Raw genomic sequence first — 17,726 nt, 5'->3', positions numbered from 1 at the left:
TAAATCTATATATTACCGTCGGAAATATTGACTGTATTTCCTATTCCATGGTATAAAATATAATACAATGCCGTGAATGCAATACAATAAGGGTTTATTCAGAATACAAATGAATAGACGTGACAATTGATAAAAGAGTAAAAACAAATGCAACGATGAATACATCGGCGACAACATAAATAAAATAAATAAGCACCGAGAAAGAAAGTTAAGAGGTTAGCACTATGTGAAAACTCCCTTGAAATGACCAACACGAATGGACGGGCAGAGTTGCAGCAGCAATACAATACTCCACCCTAACATTCTCCCAAACTCTGGGACTGTATGTATTTTGATTGTTAAGTACGCCCGAATGTGCAGTTTACATATGTTGTTTCTGTCATTGACGGTGTGTAGATGACCTTTTCCGTTTTCAAAAGCAGAAGTAGATGTTGTGATATAATAACCCAAGTTATTCTCGCATTTTGATTGGTTCTCGCCTATGATCTATTAGTGGACAGACGCTCGATTGACGTCATCGTTTCAAAGTTTCTACCTCCGTATTTTAAAATGGCGGAAGGTTTTGAGAATTAAGGTAATATTTTGTGACTGGACGAAAGATAAGGTACAAAAAAGTCTTGCCGAGGCATTGAACAGGTACGAGAAGCAGGAAAAAGAAAGTAAAATCCTTTTTTTTCAGAAAATAACTCAGAAAAATACTCGAGCAGTCTGAGGCAGTCGAGTGAGACTAAACTAAACACAAATTTGGTCTTGAAGTTACCTTAAGGTAAGAAACCATTGCTTGTCTCGAATTTAACGAAACAATAATCAAAATGTTTGTGCGATTAATCTATTTAAAAAATTCAACTTTTCTCAGTCTCAAAATAATTTTTGACACAGATCGATGTCAGGAATGAAACATCAAAACATCACTTCTTAAAATCAGTTAAGATAAACACATAACCTTGCTTTCCGATGCGAATGTTCCAGTCCGTTTCAGGGCATAGCAGCGAGCAAAGTATAGCTTACTACAGCTCACGGCCAACTGTATCGCAGCTACAAGGTGTCTTCGACACTGTATCAAACTGATTTGAGCATCACCAACAACAGAGGACACAAATTTCTACCGTCACTAACGTTCCTATCGTTCAAAACTCGAATCGAATGGCCTCCAGTGTTGACCACAGCCCCAAGTTTTCCGAGAATATTTTTTCAACTCCTGCAGTATTCAAGGCGACATCCAAGCTTTTCGGCCCACAGGGCTGCTCTGATGACAAAAACTGACTTGACTTTTCCAGTATTCCTTTAAGATTTGTAGATTTTGCAGTTCAATTATGCTTTCGCTGTGAGTTTTCATTCCGCGAGAAGCGACTTTCAAGTCAAGTTTGACAGTGGCGTGATCACAGTTCTTTGCTACGAATAGCAACCAATGAGACTGCTGCATTTTGTATAGACAATAGATTACGTCAAATGGCTTTTTTTCGTGTTCGCCAAAGTGGGCAAAGGCCGGCTTTCGAGTTATGGTGAAAGATTCTGAAATAAAGAAGCTATATCTGCACTAGTTTGTTTCTTGATTATATAAAACATGTAGATTTTAAGGTCTCATGTATCTGAAAAGCTAGAAACATCACGGATGTCGAGCAACCATGAGTAAACAAGTAACATTAGTTCTCATCTAGGACTGAAATACATCGAAACGTAGTCTCCGGGAAAACAACTCGAAAACTGAGATAAATCATTCTTGCTACATCCACAAAATGGCCGATCTGAAGAAAAAAAAATTAAAATTCACACTACATATATTCCCGTTTTGAAATGTGTAATACATTGCCACCCGCACTGTTTCAGACACTACCTTTGTAAACAATATAAATAACATGACTAACGATTAGTTTGATGCCTGATCAAGGGAAATTTAGAATAACTGAAAGAATTTTCATAATTTGCGACATATTTCCTGAAGTTTGACATAACCTTCAAAACCAATAGGTGAACAATGTTATTTTAATGGTTTTTATTTTATCTTTATTTATTTACTCACCTAACTGGCTACTCGTTAAATTTAATTGTCTTTCAAATTCATGTTTAAGCAAACTTGAAAAAGGCATTATAAAAATAGTTTAAATCGTATTCGTCAGTTGAGAAACCGCTTTGTAAGTTTTCGACAGTGAAACGTTTCCACAGAGATAGCTAATTGATTACAGCTGCCACAAACAGCCCTATCATCTTACCAGCTAAATGGCAGCAGCAAACTTTACTGGAGATGGACAGCAGAAGACAGCTGAACAACTCATGTGTTCCGCATTAACTGCTGGACTACACGGCCAGTTGACATTTATTTCAGTTTTAAACACTTTTCTGTCAGTTACTGCATTTCTTGGAAACGCTCTAATCCTAATTTCTCTCCACAAGGAGTCTTCCCTTCATCCGCCGTCCAAACTCTTGCTTCGCAGTCTTGCAACAACTGATCTCTGTGTTGGTCTATTTGCAGAGCCTCTCTCTGTTGCCTATTGGATGTCTGAGGTGAATGAACATTGGAATATTTGTCCTCACCTATTGGCGGCAAGTTTTCTAACAGGTTATATCTTGTGTGGAGTGTCGGTCGCAACTCTGACTGAACTAAGCGTGGACAGACTTCTCGCCCTGTTATTGGGACTGAGATATAGACAAGTTGTAACTTTAAAGCGAATGTACCTGGTCGTTATCACCACTTGGGTTATTGCGGCTGCCTTTTCAGGAATAATATTTTGGAATCCCCTCATAACCTTATGGTATGGCACCATAGCTATACCTCTATATCTTATAATCTCCATCTTCTCTTACACAAAGATTTTCCTCATCCGCCGTCAACATAACACTCAGATTCACAATCACAATGTTCACCAACCAAACCAAACAAATCAACTGAACATAGGGCGATACAAAAAGGCAGTTTCCACTGTAATATGGTTGCAACTGACGCTGGTCGCTTGTTACCTACCTCATGGTGTGGTGACTGCTTTGAGGGCTAAGAGTGGACTATCTGTATCTGTTTATCATGCTAGGATTTAAACAACCACTTTCATTTTCTTAAACTCGTCTTTAAACCCGATTCTTTACTGTTGGAAGCTAGATGAAGTTATACAAGCAGTGAAGGACACAATCAGACAAGTGCTTTGCCATTGTTTTACAAGTTAGTTCTTGTAGACCAATACGATGAACCGGGTTAATGATGTATTACGACTAAGATTTTAGAAGTCCTCGTAACCATTGCCTAACACTGATTCAGAAAAGTGGTGCTTACTCATTTTAATATATCAGTATGAAATGTTTTACCAGCAATAAGATAGCCATCGAGAAAGTTTTCATTATTGTTGTAAAGAAATATAAAAATTGCTCTAAATTGTACGTTTACAATACAACTGTGAATAGAGACGGAAAAAAAAATAGTAAATTTCCATCTTTCTTCGTACGTGTGGGCTACATCATGCACGCGTAATAAAAAGAAATTAGACTCTTGACAAAATACAGTTATTAAGTTAAACAGTAAGAGGGGTTTGATGTTTCCTTTTCGCTCATAACACATGCAGAAAGCGCGGAGCTTTTATGAGATGGGTGAGTTATTATGACACGAAAAGTCGTTTACGAAATAACACAGAAATTGTGCACTAAATTTTTATAACAACCGCCTTAAGTTCAGAGTTTGTAATTCCATGATTTGTCTTTAGTTCAGAAACCCAACGAATATTCACAAAATGATTCATTATGCATTTATGGAATAAAACAAGGATACTGTGGGATACGTAGCTAACACTCAAGCGGGAATTATTCGAAAATTATGATTCAAGTCTTCATTGAAGCTTAAACTGAATTTTATTTTCTTGGAACATGCAAATTTTTGCAATTTTGTTTTTTTAGATGGTGCATATTTCTGCAGCTGCAAGGGGAAAATGAGTTAACTAATAGCATACTAAAATTAAAATCGACAGGTGAAATGTGCTTTTAAGTGAAGCGTTAGCAGTAATTTATAATGAACATAAATTTCGAAGCTACGCTTTATTGAGTAGATTAACTTATGTCGGATTAGAATTTGAGAATTTAATTGAGTTTAGCATGGCGGGCATTCTTGTCAAACTTCTCAAAACGTGTTCAGATAAATGTGTGGTAGATAAATGGCGATAAAGTTATTGGAATGGAAAACAGAAAAAAATTTTGCGACAAATTTATTCAAACGGAAGTTTAGGACTTCCTTGTTAGCAATGTTCATTTTTCTTGGCATAAATGTTTATTTGGCGTGGGAAGTTATTCTAAATAAAGGAAGGAAAAAATTGACTTTTAAATTAGTCATTTTCATCGAAAAAACTGAAGTTGTTAGATTAGCCAAAAAAAAAAAAAATGTACGAGCAATGAATTGAAATGCACAATTCTTTTTAAAAAACACTTGTTTTTTTAGAACTGTCCACCCCATGATACGCTGTTCAAAGTAATTACATTGGTATAAACGGTGGATGCTGTGAATCATCAGCAGTTTAAATTAGCGATGGTAGGCGGTCGAAAGATCGAAGTGAGTCACTTTCGTCTGAGTTAAATCGATCCATTTTACGTTCAAAATTAACTGCAAAGTGTTTTGAAGAGGGAATATACTCATGAATTGAAATACAGTAGCCGGATTCAGCATACGCTTGTTCAATAACACCACAGGGTATGCACGCGCTCTTTGTTTATCACAGCTGCCTGTTAGGACTGGCGGGTAAATTTGCAAGAAAAGAGAAATTAAACAATATTTGGTTTATTGTTTTATTTTTTTTCTCGCCTCGTGTTCATTACTCGGGGTATATATGTTATTTATCAACTCCTTGTCTTTTCTCAAGTGTGAGTGTTTCTGGGTTACATGCTTTGGCTCGCGCGCTTCTTTACCAGTTCAAGAGAAATAAAGTTGTATATGGCGTATATTATTATAATGTTTTATTTTTCACCGTGTAGATATTTTCTTTGTCTACTTTGTTTCGGCTGTTTCCTTACCAGTTTGAGGGGTCTGTATGATTTCGTATCAGTACTGGCGCGTTATTTCGATCCACCGCTCATGTTTGTAGGACATGTCCCTTCGCCCGTACATTTATTAGGGTTGCCTGGTTACCGACCCAATACAAGCATTCCTTGACAGTCTGGGCTGACTGATGAGGTGGAGTTTACAGATCATTCACATAACCAACTCAACCAATTCTATATTACCAAACGAAACGAAAGTTGTCGATTATTTTATCTTAATTAACAAAGGAACAGTCAATTAAAGTTGTCTTCCAAAACATGAACAGCAGTTAGTAGACAGTGTTTTGGAAGCTGGCTGAATTAAAGATACTTGTGGAAAGTTTCCATTTTCAGGGAAAACATGATCATTAATTCAGACATTTTTGCCTCGCGTAAGCCAAATGAGGGCCTCCCTGAGAACATTTAAACATGAATGGTCATTTCTTTCAGGGACAAAGGACATTTCTAAATCATTCTGAGGGAACAACTCCGTAAACCGTTCACAAGAGATCATTCTCTCTCTATCTTTGCCATTAAGACTGAGTTTACCAGAGGACAAGGCAGGGGTGATACATGTCATCTTTCCTTTTGGATTAAACTTTGCCAGATTGAAGGTACTACCCAACTACTCTAAAATACAAAGTGGACCGGCTTTGTGATTTTTCCCTGAGGAGTTAGACCACCCCCCCCCCCCCCCTCCTGGTTTTTTTGCCCAAAATCCCAAAAATGTCACTAAAATAAGCACGAAGTTTAGACATCACTCCTGCTTACAGAATACATTTAATTTTATTGGTATTTCACACAAATAAAGATTGGACCTATCTTAGTTCACTCCAGGAATTTCAAGTCATTTGAAGTGACAGGTGCTAATCAAGGAATGTCATTTCCTACCCCTGTCACGCAACATTTAGCTATAAGGCAAATTAGCTCAAATTCTGACTCAAATATTGCTTAAATCCAACTTTTTAAATCAAAACTAATTTCATCACGCTTTAGAGTCACCCTGGCCTGATGAAATCAAGAATAAAATTTTTGGCATCCGTTATTTTTTGGTAACAAAAGCTGTTCAAACAACATGACAAGAGGCTAGTTTTAACAAAGAGACTAGGACGAAATCTAAAATATTTGATATTATAGAGTCAGTTTATCGAAGTTATTTCTATGTTAATGTTATTAACAAAGTCTTTGAATATTATTTAGGGCAGTGGAAGCTCAATGAATGCAAAACTCTTTGCAATATCCCTTAACCTTCGGACGTACAAGGGAGAGTGGGGGTTGGATGCCATCCCCTCAATAAGGTATTTAAATATTGAAAAGACGGTTTACTCTAAGGGGCTGAAACTTTCAGTTGCTGTTCATTCATCCTTCACAAATATTTTGATCTGGCAATTGTGTGCCCATCATTTTTTATGCTTCCATAGCAACTGCTAGTTTCATGTGGGTTTGGCCGAAAATCAACATTTTTGACATAATTCTGTATTTTTTCCAGTTTTCTTCATCAAATTCCAGAAATTCACAAATTGGTACATTCTGAAAGCGTGGGAACAAGAACCAAAGACCTTGATCAGCAGGAAATAATATCACCAAGTGATGATTAATAGTTTTTTGTTGTTGTTATTATTATTAATATTAATTATTATGTTTATTTATATTTATTGTTGTTATTATTTAATATCTATTACCACTGCGCAAGGGATTTCAATCTCTATTTATAGATGTGCACACTCCAATGATAAGAATGGCTTCGATGTTTTGCTCAATTGTAACTTTTTTGAAGGAAAAGCTCGACAATACCGGATGTTACCTTTGTTCTAATCTCATCCACTCACTTGCCAGCCTTAGAGAAGGCACAGGCATTAAGACTGTCAGATATGATTTCAGTGATCCACAGGCTGGAAAGGACCTCTGTGGCAGAAGAACTGCCACAGTGCAGAGCTATGTGCGTCGTAACATAAATGATGGCCAAGACATTTAAAGTGCTAGTGATATCCTATGGCGGGTTGAAGGGTGTGAGGCATCAATAATATTGTAAAGACTCAAGAGTCAGGCCAGACCATGAAGCACACAATGTCTGGGATCCTGTCTCTAATTGTTTTTAGCTTCAAGTCTAGAGGTTTGAAAGTGTAGAAGGCTTATGGTATGGGCCCTGGTAAACGTTTCAAACCTGAACATGAAGAATGGATTTGTAAGACCTCAAGGGCCTACAGACTTATGCATAGAGCAGCCCTTAAGTGTACTGCAAGAGAGACTGCTGGTTTTACAGCCAGGAGTTTGACAAGTGTCAGCTCCAACAGCCTCAGTTTAGGCATAGTTAATAGAAGGAGATTATTATGAAACTCAACAAAGTCCTTTGTTGTGTGTTTTTGTTCCCCTTTTTTGGCCTTGACCGTGCACAAAACACAATTGCTGTATACTACCGACCCCTAACTGACCAATAGAAACGTTTTGGTTACGTAATTCATGCATAGTACATGAGCGCAAAATAATATTTTGCACGGTCGTGGACCTTCCAACACAAATTTTGGCATCTTTGTTTGCTCCTTTGATATTTGCCGAGCTTCATAACCATTCCCGTCTATTAACTATGGCCTAGGACCTCGCAATCTATTGAAGAAGAGTCCCAAGTTGTCAAAGCTACAGGAGTGTATTGCTCCTACCCTGAAGAGGGATTCATAAAAGAATACTAATCTTTTACAGTCTGCAGGGACACATGGATGCGGGTAAACACCAGATGGAGTTAGAGAGAGAAACGACAGACAGCATCAAGATAAAATGGGTTGAAATCCCAAACGTCCTTTGGTGATCATGATCCACATGAGAAATCTCAATGAGATGGGTCTGAGAACAGCACGAAGAGGAACCCGCTTTTCTGAGAAAGTGAACACATCCGAAAAGAACATTCTTGGAAGGTGATGGGACAGGGCAAAGTGTAGTGGATGAGTGCAGTAAGATGAAACTCTGCAAGACAGTAGTGACAGGAAAATTTCCAGCAAAGAAGAGTAGCTTGCAGCAGACCAAATAGCCCAGTACGTCAGCATGTTGTCTGTAATGTAGAGATTGAAATGGCCGACTAGCCATACGTCAGGATGATCTGACTCCATCTCAAGATGAAGCAGAAGAGATCTTGACCAGGCTTGCAGTATGAAGACAGTACTACTTGCCAGCTACTTTACCATCCACCATGTAAAATATGCAATACAGTCTTGTGACCAGAAAAAAACAAATCACTTATTTCACAGCGCCATGGAGCTACGGATATACACAGGAGGCTATTAAGTAGAAAAGAAAACGATAGCCAGGAGCCACTCAAGCTTCTTGAGTGCCTATAAAAATTAAAAACGTTCAACCAGGCCAAACCTTGCTAAACCCAACGCACTGGTGCCGTGTATGTTGTCATGTGTGCTCGCTTGGACCCTAGATTTCAGATAATTTCAGCCACAAGATCTTAACAAATAAAACGTAACGTTTCCCCACAGAAGTTGAAGTAAACTTAGCGATCTGGCACTCTCACGAAATTCGCCCTTTGTGCAGGATCAAGACCCTCGTGGAGTGGGCCAGGGATAGTTAAGCATTGCAAAAAAAACCTTTAGTGGTACTTAATGATTTCTCTTCACACCCTGCAGCTAAAACTACAAATATCCGTATTGTGAAAAACCTGAGACAAAACAGCTTCCTAAGGGTAGAAAATCGAAAATCACAAATCATATAGGGCTAATTCAATAGTTCTTTTTTTTATAGAAAAAAACGGTGGATGCATTTTTATATTTTATCGATTTTAGCAGTAATTATGCATTTTTAATATTCTTCATTAAAATTTATTTCATTTCTTACTTATGTTGACACTAGACCTGTAAAGTAGCTTTCTATGCAGCTAAGAGTCAGTCACTTTAATAAAGTCTTACTCTTTCTTACTTTAATATCATGGGCGACAAATTACTCCTTAATTTTGGCGCGAATTTTCAGCTTAAACAAATGGTTTTCTCTTGAAATTAGGAAATAATTCACTAGCGTTTTGTCAAAATTCTGAAAATTTCCCGAGCCTAAACAAAACGCGCGCGAGATTATTATCCAATTTCACTCGTCACCATTTGATTCCACATATTTATCCTCTTACTACTGTGTAACAGAAGCATGTCGCTTCTCTCGTCAGTCAGTCTTCAGAGTCTGACAGTAAACCAGCTGCTTGGCAAGTTAAGTTTTCTTTCCAAACTGTCAATTATCATCCACGTACTGACATGTTTTAGGAGATAACAAGCGCCATAAAAGGTGTTTCGATTGTTTGTCAGTTGCTGAGGTAACAAGCAGCTTCGTAATTTACTACACTGAGAAGTTTCGCTAGTGATTCCAGTTTGCGGATAAACTACAAATAGCTATATTGCAGATCGGTATGGCAACACCTAACTTTACTGGAGATGGACAGCAGAAAACAGTCGAAGACTTAACTTGTTCGCCAAATTTAACTGCTGGACTACACGGCCAGTTGAAATTTGTTTCAGTTTTTAACTTTTTTCTGTCCGTTACCGGATTTCTAGGAAATGCTCTGTGCCTTATTGCTCTTCACAAGGAGTCTTCACTTCATCCGCCGTCCAAACTCTTGCTTCGTTCTCTTGCAACAACTGATCTCTGTGTTAATCTAATTGTAGAGCCTCTCTCTGTTGCCTATAGGATGTCTGTGGTGAATGAAAATTGGAATATTTGTCCTCACCTATCGGCGGCAGGTTTTCTAACAGGTTATATCTTGTGTGGAGTGTCGGTCGCAACTCTGGCTGAACTAAGCGTAGACAGACTTCTCGCCCTGTTGTTGGGACTGAGATACAGACAAGTTGTAACTTTAAAGCGAACCTACCTGATCGTTATCATTACTTGGGTTATTACCGCTGTCTTTTCAGCAATGTGGTTTTGGAATGCCCGGATAACCTTATGGTATGGAACCATAGCTATACCTCTATGTCTTATAATCTCCACCTTCTCTTACACAAAGATTTTCCTCACCCTCCGTCAACATAACACGCAGATTCACAGCCACAATGTTCAACAACCAAACCAAACAAATCAACTGAACATAGGGCGATACAAAAAGACATTTTCTACTGCAATATGGTTGCAACTGACGCTGGTCGCTTGTTATCTACCTCATGGTGTAGTGACTGCTTTGAGGGCTAAGAGTGGACTATCTGTATCTGTTTATCATGCCAGGATTTATACAACCACTTTAATTTTCTTAAACTCGTCTTTAAACCCAATTCTTTACTGTTGGAAGCTAGATGAAGTTAGACAAGCAGTGAAGGACACAATCAGACAGGTGCTTTGCCATTGTTTTACAAGTTAGTTCAGGTATACCAATACGATAAAGAGCGTAAATGATGTTTTACGACCAAGATCATTTTTAAAAGTTCTCGTAACCATTGCCTAACATTAAAAGTGGTGCTTACTCATTTTAATATATCAGTATGAAATGTTTCTCCAGCAATAAGGTAGCCGTCGACAAATGTTTCATGGTGGTTGTAAAAAAGAAATTAAAAAATTGCTCTAAATTGTAAGTTTACAATGCAACTCTGAATAGACATGAAAAACAATAAATTGCCATTCTTCTTTGTTTGGACTACATCACGCATAATAAAAAGAGATTAGACTCTTGACAAAATACTGTTATTAAGTTAAACATTAGCTTATAACACAGGCAGAAAGCACGAAGCTTTTATGAGATGGGTGAGTTATTATGGCACGAAAAGTCGTTTACGAAAAAAGAGAGAAATTGTGCACTAAAATTTTATAATAACCGCCTTGAGTTCAGAGGTTGTGTTTTCATGATTCGTCTTTAGTTCAGAAACCCAACGAATATTCGCAAAATGATTTCTTGTGCATTTGTAGAATGAAACAAGGAAACTCTGGAATACGTAGTTAACACTCAAGCGGGAATTATTCGATTATTATGACCCAAGTCTTCATTGAAGCTGAATTTTATTTTCTTGGAGCATGCAAATTTTTGCAATTTTGTTTTATAGATGGCGCATATTTCTGCAGCTGCGAGGGCAAATGAGTTAACTAATATAGCATACTAAAATTAAAATCGACAGATGCAATGTGCTTTTATGTGAAGCAGTATTTTATAATGAACATTAAATTTCGAAGCTACGCTATACTGAGTCTTTGAACTTAGTCAGTTGAGAATTCGGAATTGAATTCAGGTAAGCGTGACGAGCATTCACGTCGAACTTCTCAAACCGTTCCATAAAAAAATGGTTTCCGATGCAATTATCTTTCTTTCGAGACAGCTTGTCTGTCTTAAATGCAAATTGAAGCGTCTAGTTATTAAAAAAACAAAATTCTGTCAGGTAAATATAGACTTATTTTACTTCTGGGGCGTATTAAACCAAGGATGAGATAAATGCGTTAGAGAGAAAAATTGCGATAAGGTTATTGGATTGGTGAACAGAAAGTAGTTTTTGCGACAAATTTGATCATTTTCAGGCAAAGTTTAAGAATTCCTTGTTAGCAAGGCTCATATTTCTTGGCATAAATGTTTACTTGGCGTGGGAAGTTATTCGAGATAGAGGGAGGAAAAATTGATTTTTAATTAGTTAATTTTACCGAGAAAACTGAAGTTGTAAAACTAGTAAAAAAAAATGGACGAGCGATGTATTGAAATACACTTTTTTGTTTCAAAAACATTTTTTTGAGAGCTGTTTACCCTGATTTACACTAGTCAGAATAGTTATATCAGCTGTGCCATTCGTATAAACGGTTGACGGTGTGAATCTTAAAATGGTTAAATTAGGGAAGGTGGGTGGTCGAAAGATCGAGGTGAGCCACCTTCGTCCGAGTCGAATCGATCCAATTGATATTCTAAATTAACTGCAAAGTGTTCGAAGAGGGAAATGCAGTTGTTAATTTGACTATAATAGTCAAATTTAGCAACGCTTGTTCAATAATAGGATATGCACACATTCTTTGTTCATCAAGGCTGCCTGCTAGGACTTCGTGTATAAATTTGGTTGCCTGTTTTGGCTCGCGCGCTTATTTACCAGTTCTGGAAAAGCATAGTTGTATCTGGTGTATAAATATATAGTGTTTTATTTTCGTATTGTAGATATTTTGTTTGTCTATTTCCATGGCATACCATGTGAGCGCGTTCCGTAACTATTGGTCAACACACAATCACTGCTTTTTGCGCGTGGCGCAAGATGGGAAAGTTGTATGTAATAGCGGAGCTCCTGCTCGCCGAACGCGTGCGAGTGGAGTCCCATACCTTAGAAAGTTTGGTAACCATCGATATGAAAAATCTTGGTTGTCACGTGACTGTCCCTACGTACGTAGGGCCCTACGCCGAAAATGAGAGTAGCACCGTTACCATAGGTACATCATTGATATTGGATATCCATGTTGAAATTAATTGACAGCTGTCAAAACAAGGTATCCACTGACCAGTATCACATGACCATGTCGCGGGCTCAGGTCAAGAGGTCGCAGGGTTTTTTTAAGGTGACCGCCAACCAGGTACTGCCTTTTCGATTGGATCGAGGGCTCAAGCCAGGTTATTACTCTGGGGGAGAGTGAGGGCGTACATGCAAAGGCAAAATTTCGGAGCAAATTAAACTCTGACGCGTTGTCGACTTTTCTTCCGACATATTCCTTGCACAATCGTCTCCGAAATCCCTGCAAAGTCCCTGATATATTGCGTACGTAATTTCTACGATCTTGGTTACGCCCACTAGGTATGGTTTGTTAAAATGCAACTGGAAAAAAATAGTGAAGCCACACGCTTAACAATCACATGCTCAAAATTCATCATTTTTTGAGTTTCTGACCCACGGGGAAAAAATTCTCCTTTCATTTATGGTTAATTATTGTAATCAGGAGCTTCGCTTGTAACTTGGCTAAATTTATATATTACCGTCGGAAATACAACGGCTTTCCTGTCTTCTGAGTATAGAGTAAAACAAATGCATCGATGAATACATCGGCGATAACATAATTAAAATAAAAAAAGCACCTGAAAGAAAGTTAAGAGGTTACCACTATGTGAACACTCCCTTGAAATGAAAAATACGAATGGACGGGCGGAGTGTAGCGGCAGCAATGTAATAATCCACCCTAAAATTCTCCCAAACTCTGGAACTGCATGAATTTTGATTGTTATTTTCGCTTGTGCAGTTTACATATGTTGTTTCTCTCGTTTACATTGTGCGGATGACCTTTTCCATTTCCAAAAGCACGAGTAGACGTTCATCGATTTTTAAGGCCCCATGTATCTGAAAAGCTAGTAAAGTCACGGATTTCGAGCAGGCCATGAATGAGCAGGTAACATTAGTTCTCATCTAGGACTGAAATATATCGAAAATTGGTCTCGAGGTAAAAAACTCGAAAACTGAGATAAATTATTTTTGCTACATCCACAAAATGGCCGATCTGAAGAAAAAAACAATTAAAATTCACACTATTCCCGTTTTAAAATGTGTGGTACATTGCCACCCGCACTGTCTCAGACACTATTCTTGTAAACAATGACTAACAATTACTACGATGTGTGATCGAAGGAGAAATTATAAATTAGAATAACTCGAAGAATTTTCAGAATCTACGAAATATTTCCTGAAGTTTAAGACATAACCTTCAAAACCAATAGTTAAACAATGTTCTCTTTATAATTTTTATCTTATCTTTATTAATTATTTACTCAGCTAATTGATTACCGCTAGATTTATTTGTCTTTCCAAATATAGGTCTAAGCAAACTTGAGAAAGGCATTATAAAAATATTTTAGCTTATTCGTCAGATGAGAAGCCCTTTTGTAACTTTTCTACACTGAAACGTTTTCACAGAAAAAGCTAATCGATTCCAGCTGTTGAAAACAGCCATATCATCTTACTAACTAAATCACAGCAGCAAACTTTACTGGAGCTGGACAGCAGAAAACAGATCAACAACTCATGTGTTCCGCAGGATTAACTGCTGGACTACACGGCCAGTTGACTTTTATTTCAGTTTTAAACACTTTTCTGTCCGTTACTGCATTTCTTGGAAATTCTCTGATCCTAATTGCTCTTCCCATGGAGTCTTCATCACTTCATCCCCCATCCAAGCTCTTACTTCGTAGCCTTGCAACAGCTGATTTCTGTGTTGGTCTATTTGCAGAGCCTCTCTCTGTGAGCTATTGGATGTCTGAAGTGAATGAACATTGGAATGTTTGTCCTCACCTATCGGTGGCAAGTTTTGTAACAAGTTATACTTTGTGTGGAGTGTCGTTCGCAACTCTGACTGAACTAAGCGTGGATAGACTTCTTGCCCTGTTGTTGGGACTGAGATACAGACAAGTTGTAACTTTAAAGCGAACTTACCTGACCGTTATTACCACTTGGGTTATTGCCGCTGCCTTTTCAGGAATGGTATTTTGGAATCCCCTGATAACCTTATGGTATGGTACCATAGGTATACCTCTATATCTTATAATCTCCATCTTCTCTTACACAAAAATTGTCCTCACCCTCCGTCATCATAACACTGAGATTCACAGCCACAATGTTCAACAACCAAACCAGACAAATGAACTGAACATAGGGCGATACAAAAAGGCAGTTTCCACTGTAATATGGCTGCAACTGACGTTGGTCGCTTGTTATCTACCTCATGGTGTAGTGACTGCTTTTTGGGCTAAGAGTGGACTATCTGTATCTGTTTATCACGCTAGGATTTATACAACCACTTTAATTTTCTTAAACTCGTCTTTAAATCCAATTCTTTACTGTTGGAAGCTAGATGAAGTTAGACAAGCAGTGAAGGACACAGTCAGAAAAGTGCTTTGCCATTGTTTTACAAGTTATGTTAGCTCTTGTAGATCAATACGATAAAAAGCGTAAATGATGTTTTACGACTAAGGTTTTAGAAGTTCTCGTAACAATTGCCTTACATTAAAAGTGGTGCTTACTCATTATAGTATATTTTAGTATATCAGCCTGAAATGCTTTCCCAGCAATAAGATAGCCATCGAGAAATTTTTCATCACTGTTGTAAAGAAATATAAAAATTGTTTTAAACTGTAACTTTGCAATGCAACTGTGAATAAAGATGAAAAACAATAAATTGCCACTGATTTTTCTTCGTGTGTACTGCATCGCGCATAATAAAAAGAGATTAGACGCATACGACAGCGATAGATCGCAAAAATGTTATCCCCGAAGGAGAAAAATCATGTTTGTCTGGAGGTCTCGGAACTTTTTCCGCTAGCTGAATACGCTGAACTTCTTCTCTGAAACAAGCCCGATTTGAAGGGAAGTCGGACGAGCCATCGCCCACTACAAAACAAAACGATTTTGTATCGTTTGGCAATCTAAACGTGGAAATTCTACAATAATTTCAGGCTGCAGGGTATCTTAAAGTTTGGTATCGAATTGACTTAAGAGTGCCTGCCTGTAAAAATCAGACGCTCATATTCCTATGGTAGATAGGCTAGGGCATGACAAAAACTACTGGATAGTTTTTTTCGCAAAATATCCTTTTATTTCAAAGAAATATGCAAATTACCAAATGCCATTAAACTCGTCATTTGACGCACCATTTTATTAAACAAGTTTGAGAGCCTCGCATGCAAAACCACATCATTCTTCCGTCTTTAAAACGTTCAAATATTTTTGTGCAATGTTTAATTGTAAACTGGGTTGATTTTAGGGAATGTTGCACTTTTTGTTGGGTGCAAAATAATTACATTTCAAAGACATGTATTTCATTCACTTAAAAGTACTTTGTAACAATAATTGATTTTCACCATGTGCGAAACCTTCGAATGGATTAAGCCTCTGGTGGTTGAATCGCAGAAGGATGGTCTACAGATTCCTGTAAAAATTTCTTTGGACAAATGATTGTGAGCGACGCGAGAGCTTTTCAAAGTACGTTGAAAATGCAGATATTTGACCATCCGTCGTCAAATTTCAATTTACGGGTTAGACATATATTTTAGCACGCGCCACACGTCTTGAGTTATATTATGTTGAAATAGACACACAGCTGATAATTTCGAAATGTTCTGACCTTATTTACTGTAAAAGGTAGGTCCAAAAGCCGATTTGACGTGTTTCTGTCACCTTTCGTCGCACATAAAGCAGAAGTTTGCTTTTGCTTACACAACGTCCGATGTACATTGCCAACTGTCAACTTATTTAATGGTCGAATACCGTGAATCTATGACCCTCTTTCGACACATATGATCACCACTGCTTCTAAGTCAAAAACGGCTGGGTGATTTGTAGATAGTTGCTTGCTTTGCACTACACCAAAATATTACGTTTGATCATCGTTTGATCTATTGCTGCTGCTTGAATCCTTACTTGCAGCGGTTCCTTGTTTGTTCGTCACGCAATGCTGTCATCCCATTTTAGGGGGTAGGGGTAGGACAATTTCTATCCTAATATGTAAGGCTCCGTAACGCTTGGAACCACAGGGCGCACACAATCTTGTTGAGTAGGAAGAGATTAAATTAAGCAATGAAAAGAATGAATAGTTAACCATTGCCCGTGTTGTCATCTTTTACTAGACAACCGCTACCTACGTGCCCTGCGTAAATACAGTAACGCTTAACTCGTACCTAGGTCTTTTCGCGCTGTGCAATTATTTTTGGTTTACATATAATACAGTGGGCTACCCTTGGGGAAATGGGAGGTGGCCGCTTTATAGGGGTTGGCCGCTTAATAGAGGTTGGTGTACCTTGAATATTTTTTCATCATCAGGTTATAAATTTCTTAGTAAACATGGAATCAATTCATCATCCTCGGAGGGCAGGGGCAGTTATTGGGAGCGGGGGAAAAGTCTAAATGGGTGAGAAAAAAGGTCGGGCGAAGACCCATTTAGACTTTTTCCCTGCCCCCACTAACTGCCCCTGAGTCTCCGAGAATGACGTCTATCATGATTGTCTTGAATTGACTCCATGTTTACTAAGAAATTTAGCTAAATTTAGAACCCGATAGTGAACAAATATTCAAGGTACACCAACCTCTATTAAGCGGCCAACCCCTATAAAGCGGCCACCTCCCATTTCCCCAAGGGTAGCCCACTGTATTATATGTAAACCAAAAATAATTGCACAGCGCGAAAAGACCTAGGTACGAGTTAAGCGTTACTGTATTTACGCAGGGCACGTAGGTAGCGGTTGTCTAGTAAAAGATGACAACACGGGCAATGGTTAACTATTCATTCTTTTCATTGTTTAATTTAATCTCTTCCTACTCAACAAGATTGTGTGCGCCCTGTGGTTTCAAGCGTTACGGAACCTTACATATTAGGATAAAAATTGTCCTACCCCTACCCCCTAAAATGGGATGACATTGCGTGACGAACAAATAAGGAACCGCTGCAAGCAAGGATTCGAGCAGCAGTAATAGATCAAACGATGATCAAACGTAATATTTTGGTGTAGTGCAAAGCAAACAACTATCTACAAATCACTTAGCCGTTTTTCACTTAGATGCAGATGTGATCATATGTGTCGAAAGAGGGTCATAGATTCATGGTATTCGACCATAAAACAAGATCTGTTAGATCTTATAACCGCGCTTTTAAAATTTAACTGTTTTCTTAGCACTTCAATCGCAACGCATTGCACATTCCAAAGCAATCCTTGATGATTCATTTATTACTGTAGACACCACATCACTTGATCAACACAAACTGTATTATTGCACCATCAGTCGTAGCCGTTGTGAAATCTCCGATGACGTAATATTCTTAATCTGGAACTTTCTTTGGGATAT

At 38.0% G+C, this 17,726-nt stretch overlaps 2 protein-coding genes and 1 pseudogene across 2 annotated transcripts; all 3 read left to right on the top strand.

The window, feature by feature from the left end:
* The first annotated feature begins 2,174 nt into the window (after positions 1-2,174).
* LOC145480384 (beta-3 adrenergic receptor-like) lies at positions 2,175-3,156 on the top strand (annotated as a pseudogene).
* A 6,092-nt stretch (positions 3,157-9,248) lies between these two features.
* LOC145483159 (putative G-protein coupled receptor 45) lies at positions 9,249-10,351 on the top strand. The gene has a single exon (XM_081461751.1). The coding sequence runs from the start codon at positions 9,374-9,376 to the stop codon at positions 10,313-10,315; it is 942 nt and encodes a 313-aa protein (XP_081317877.1). The 5' UTR covers positions 9,249-9,373; the 3' UTR covers positions 10,316-10,351.
* Positions 10,352-13,865: 3,514 nt separating this feature from the next.
* Positions 13,866-14,887, top strand: LOC145482485 (high-affinity lysophosphatidic acid receptor-like; the record flags this gene model as incomplete). The annotated part of the gene is made up of 1 exon (XM_081461087.1): positions 13,866-14,887. A coding segment is annotated over one exon (969 nt), but the record flags the coding sequence as incomplete, so codon positions are not given.
* Positions 14,888-17,726: the final 2,839 nt, after the last annotated feature.

This window comes from Orbicella franksi, chromosome 3 (assembly GCF_964199315.1).
Source record: "Orbicella franksi chromosome 3, jaOrbFran1.1, whole genome shotgun sequence".
Lineage (NCBI taxonomy): Eukaryota > Metazoa > Cnidaria > Anthozoa > Scleractinia > Merulinidae > Orbicella > Orbicella franksi.
This window is presented reverse-complemented; position numbering and strand designations above follow the sequence as displayed.

Bases quoted from the DNA above. Each gene is read 5' to 3' on its own strand.
- LOC145483159 (XM_081461751.1), top strand. From the start codon at position 9,374: ATGGCAACACCTAACTTTACTGGAGATGGACAGCAGAAAACAGTCGAA.